Source organism: Neophocaena asiaeorientalis, unplaced genomic scaffold (genome assembly GCF_003031525.2).
Source record: "Neophocaena asiaeorientalis asiaeorientalis breed wild unplaced genomic scaffold, Neophocaena_asiaeorientalis_V1.1 scaffold479, whole genome shotgun sequence".
In the NCBI taxonomy this organism is placed as follows: domain Eukaryota; kingdom Metazoa; phylum Chordata; class Mammalia; order Artiodactyla; family Phocoenidae; genus Neophocaena; species Neophocaena asiaeorientalis.
In genome coordinates, this window is record NW_020173774.1 from 3,841,809 (window position 1) to 3,847,133 (window position 5,325).

At 51.0% G+C, this 5,325-nt stretch overlaps 1 protein-coding gene across 1 annotated transcript in view; it reads left to right on the plus strand.

The window, feature by feature from the left end:
- Nucleotides 1–233: 233 nt before the first annotated feature.
- TMPRSS4 (transmembrane serine protease 4) overlaps nucleotides 234–5,325 on the plus strand; it is a 16,656-nt gene continuing 11,564 nt past the window's right edge. The window contains 4 exon segments of the mRNA XM_024751761.1: nucleotides 234–279; nucleotides 282–347; nucleotides 3,667–3,816; nucleotides 4,884–5,013. Of these exon segments, the coding sequence (XP_024607529.1) occupies nucleotides 234–279; nucleotides 282–347; nucleotides 3,667–3,816; nucleotides 4,884–5,013 (392 nt within the window).

Below are 5,325 nucleotides of genomic sequence, written 5' to 3' on the forward strand. Positions count from 1 at the left end.
ACTAGAGGAACACCTGTGAAATATGGACAAGCCTGGGTAAGTGAAAGGAGGTGGGGGGCCCCTATGCTGAGGAAGCTAAGCCTAGTCTGCAGAAATAACCCCAGCATCAACCAAAACGGTCCCCAAAGTTTTCCTGGGCTCCACACCAGGGGCTAGAGGGTGGGGAAGCTGTGGGCCTTGGCAGGGGTTGACCTCCGAGTACTGACTGCAGGCTCTTCCCCTCCCCCTCACAGATGTCACCCCCCTGCGCAAATCCCGCACCTCCCTGGAGACCTTCAGAAAGGTGGGGATCCCCATCATCGCAGCATTGGTGAGCCTGCTGACCATCATGACCGTGGCTGTCCTCAGTAAGTGGCAGCCCTCACCCCGGCCCCCATAACCCCTCCCCTGCCCTCACCTCAGAGCGCTCCCCACCTCAGCAGAGTCAAGGCCAGGTGATCGCATAGAGCTTTGTATCCACCCCTGCTCTGAAGGGAGCCTTCCTCTCAGAGCGAGAGGGAGATGAACTCAGCCCCCATCTACCCAGATGGATCCTATCCCAGATGATTTCTTCTGTGGGGAAAGCACAATTTGCACCAGTTACGAACCCACTCAGGCAATGGCACAGCAGCCAGGCCCCCCGCCTGCTCCTCCCCAAGTCTGCAGACAGAGAGCGGGGTGGATCCGCAGCCCTGCTGGGAGGAGCAGGCAGCATGTCTGCTTATGGGGAGGGAGACAGGGAGGACTCATCGGGGAAGATGCCCAGGCAGACAGCCCCTCTCCCCACCTTGAGCTCTGGCTTCACCGCGCCAGGAACCTGAGACCCACTGTTATCCCAGGCAGGCCACTCTGGAGCAAGGAAGAGTAAACTGAGCGAGCCCCGATTCCCACAGTCCCTCCCTTTCAGTCCGCACATCCTGTGACTGAGTCCCCATCTTCACCCACCCCCACAGTCACAGCAGGCTACTGACCGCAGCTTTCACGCAGGAAGTAGGGTTGAGGGGACCAGACTAGGAATCAGGACACCTGGGTTGGGGATCCCGGCGCTGCCCCTTCTTGCTGCTATGTGACCTTGAGTAAGTCCCTCAACCTCTCTTAACCTCAGTCTCCTCACCTGTAAAACATCCTGCCTCCCTCAGAGGGATATCAGAGAACCAATGAGGTAACGTGTGTAAAGTACGTGGATAAAAACCAAGTTGTGCAACAGTGTAGGTTATCACGTAGTGTGCAGAGATGTCGCCGAGGCCATGTGTTTGCTCCCCAGGCCAGGACGGCCTTCCAGGAGCCTGCAGCAGCCTTCAACTCGTTGGAGGACGCTCAGAGATCATCCGGTCCAACGCCTCATTCTCCACTTGGGCACTGAGGCAGTGTGGCAGTCGAGGACAGGGCTAGGACAGGTCCCCAAGCCCTGACTGGGCAGGTCCATTTCTACTTCGTGGCGGTGGAAATGTAGATACACAACACGAACACCACCCAGATCCCTGAGTGCCCGATCAGGACGTGAGATGCACATAACTCCAAATCATTCCTCTTGACCTTGGCTGGCCCAAAGCGGAGGTGGGTGTGCAGCGGCATCAGCAGATCTACTGTCCTAGGCCAGTTAGGCTCAGACTAATATTAAGATGAGCCTGCCTACTCTGAGCACGTACCCTGCCATAGTGGAGAGAGAAGACAGGGCCAGGTTCAGGGTGATCCAAGGCAGGTACAAGTACATAATGTAGAGTCGGGCTCTCCCTGTCCCAGAAGGCCCTTTGCAGCTTCCAACCCTAGACCCCCAGGTTCTGCAACCAGAGGAGGTAACGTGAACTTCCATCCTGGGCTGGGCTCCCTCAACCTTTTGGCTTCTGCGGGCTCAACTGGTGACGCCGTGTCCTGGCTTCACCTCAGGAGGCAGGAGGGACCCCTCCTCACCCAGGCTCCTGACCACGAACCAAACTCTGAAAGTCCAGGAAATATCTGACTGACCTGCTCCTTCGCCCTTGCTTCTCAAACCAGGAGCATCGGAGCCATAAGATCACATTTTGAGCTCCTTCAGGGAAGGTGTGGAGAGGCAGCAAAGAGCTTTAGAACTAGACAGACACTGATCAAAATCCTGGCTCTAACACCTGACTGCTACGTGGCCTTGGGAAATAAACCCTAACTCTCTAAACCTCCATTTCCTTATTTGTAACGGGAGTTCATAATGGCACCTGCCTCCTAAAGTTGTTGTCAGGATTCCAGGTGACAGTGCAAGGAAAGCACTTAGCAGTGATAAGCAGGGCCATCAGCAGACTTGTGACCACCACTCCTAGGGTCGGCCAGGGGTGATGCTGGGCTGCAGAGGGGAGCTTCAGGCCAAGGGAGAGTTCAGTCAGGCAGGAGGAGCTAGGACAGTTTGGAAAGTATGGAAATATCTGCTCCCGGAGGACTTTTTTTTTTTTTTACAATATTTTCTTGGCTTTTTTTTCTTAACATCTTTATTGGAGTATAATTGCTTTACAATGTTGGTTTCTGCTGTATTACAAAGTGAATCAGCTATACATATACATACATCCCCATATCCCCTCCCTCTTGTGTCTCCCTCCCACCCTCCCTATCCCACACCTCTAGGTGGTCACAAAGCACTGAGCTGATCTCCCTACAATCTTCCAGTCCAAGAACATGGTATATCTCTCCATCTGTCTGTATCGTCTTTAATTTCTCTTATCAGTGTCTTCTAATTTTCTGCATACAGGTCTTTTGTCTCCTTAGGTAGGTTTATTCCTATATATTTTATTCTTTTTGTTGCAATGGTAAATGGGAGTGTTTCCTTAATTTCTCTTTCAGATTTTTCATCACTAGTGTATAGGAATGTAAGAGATTTCTGTGCATTAATTTTGTATCCTGCTACTTTACCAAATTCATTGATTAGCTCTAGTAGGTTCTGGTAGCATCTTTAGGATTCTCTATGTATAGTATCATGTCATCTGCAAACAGTGACAGTTTCACTTCTTCTTTTCTGATTTGGATTCCTTTTATTTCTTTTTCTTCTCTTATTGCCGTGGCTAAAACTTCCAAAACTATACTGCATTTTCTGAGGACTTAAAAACACTAGACTCCTTCCCATCATCTAAGACAGCAAAGGAGCAATAGAATTTTGAAGGTAGGAGGCAGAAGACAAAAACAAAGCAAAACACCTACCTCCTAATGGGTCTTTCAACCCCAGATAAAAACACCAAATCCTAGAACTGCACTTGATAGTGATGAGACACTTTCACAACCACCAGCTCATCAAACATTCTCTGCAACCCTGTGAGGCCCAGAACGGGGAAGCGATTGGTCTAAATTCACACAGTAGGTGGCAGAGCCAGAACTCAGGTCTTCAGACTCCAGGCCCAACGCTGTCTTCTCCCTCTGCAGAGGCACTGTGCCAGCACTTGGGGTTGGGAGGCTAGTGGGGACTGTTTCTAAATTGCTCCCCATACATGATCTTGATTGACTCCTCAGCCATCTTTAGGGATGGGACAGATGTTATTATCTCCGTTTTACAGATGAGGAAACTGAGGCTCAGGACCAAGAACACCAGCTCCTAAGTGACAGAACTGGGCCTGGAACCCACATCTGCCTGTCTCCAGGCCCAGCATGTTCTCAGGGAAACAATCTCTCCTGCCCCTGGGCTGCCTGCCTGACCGTCAGCCCTCTCTGCCCCTCCCTGCCCTTGTCTTCCAGTCAAGGTGGTTCTGGACAATTACTTCCTCTGTGGGCAGCCCCTCCACTTCATCCCGAGGGAGCAGGTGTGTGACGGCCAGCAGGACTGTGCCTCAGGGGAGGATGAGCAGCACTGTGTCAAGGAATTCCCCCATGGGCCTCCAGTGACAGGTGAGTCCAGGGGCTGTGGGGCCAGGGGAGTGGGAAGGGCAGGAAGTCCACTCAGGTCCCCTTGGTCCACTGCACAGCATCTGCCACCTGACTAGTCACTTTCCTTCCCCGTTGTAAGGTTCTTAAAAACAGGATCATGTCTTGTCTACTAGGTCCCCAATATTTAACATGCAAACACTCAGTAAATTTTGACGAACAAATGTGGGCCAGAGGGAACAGGAAATTGTAACTGAGCCTGCCCCATTCCTGCTGCTCCTGGGTGCTGAATGGAATGACCTCAGGGAGTTCCCTCCTTTCTCTGAAATCTGTTATTTCAAGGGGACTAGAAAGAGACCATTAAGGCCGTTAGCCAGCTATTGATCCCTCTATTCATCAGGTAAGTGTTTATTGTAACACATTATGGAACAAGAGTGAGCTAGGTCCTTCAAAGAATACTGAGATGTTTCAAACAGGAAAACCCATGTTATTTCTTGGACTGTTCTAGCCCAACTTGATCCACCTATTACTTGGGCTCTGAAAAGAAAAGACAGCCCAGGACACGGGTGATGGGGCCTTTTGTGGGGCAAGGCTGAGTAACTTCCTGTGTATATGCTCTTTTTTATGTGTATTTGCTCTTTTTTATCAGAAGTCAAATGCCTATGGGCCCTGCCACCCTACTGCCAATAGCACTCCCCTCTCTGACCTTACACGGTAAAAGAGCGACAATCCTCTTTGAGAAGTTTTCCCAGGCTAGGCAAGCTGTGTGAACTATGGGTAGGGAAGCCATGTAATACATCATCAAAACTTATACATATAAAGAGCTATTAATAATTATGCCAGGGCAAAGGTCAAAATGCAGATTGTCCCCAGGACATCTGGTCACCCTAGCTACCGTCAGAATGAGACTCAATCTGGCAAAGCCAAATGGAGGAACTTCCCTTGAGGTTGAAAGGGTTGGTGTTCTGTGATGCTCCCCAGTTCCTGGTAGGGTTTGAGCTACCGGTTTGGGCTGGTCACATGATAAATTCTCTGGGAGATAGGCCAAATGGGTCCCTGCCCTGAGCTGACCCGGGTTCCTCCCCTTCCAGTCCGCCTCTCCAGGGACCGATCCACCCTGCAGGTGCTGGACCTGGCCACAAAGAACTGGGCCTCCGCCTGTTTCGACAACTTCACAGAAGCTCTGGCCAAGACAGCCTGTGGGCAGATGGGCTATGACAGGTACCCAGCCCAAGGCTCTGGAGGCTGTCACCTCACCCTATGACCTCTCTCCCTTTCTTTCTGCCTTCCTCTTTCCCTTTTCCTCTCCTTCCTTCCTCTTTCCTCCCTCTTTCCTTAAAAATATAGGTATTGGAGTCAGACAGAGCTGCTTTTGAAGCACTTTCCCGTATGAGCAGCAGGAAGTTAAATCTTCTAAGCCTCAACATGTTTAAGAGTTACTGGGGGAAGAGTTACCGGGGGAAGAGTTACTGGGGGAAGCAATACCAACCTCATAGGATGGTTAAGAGGCACCAGAGAGAGGATATCTGGTGG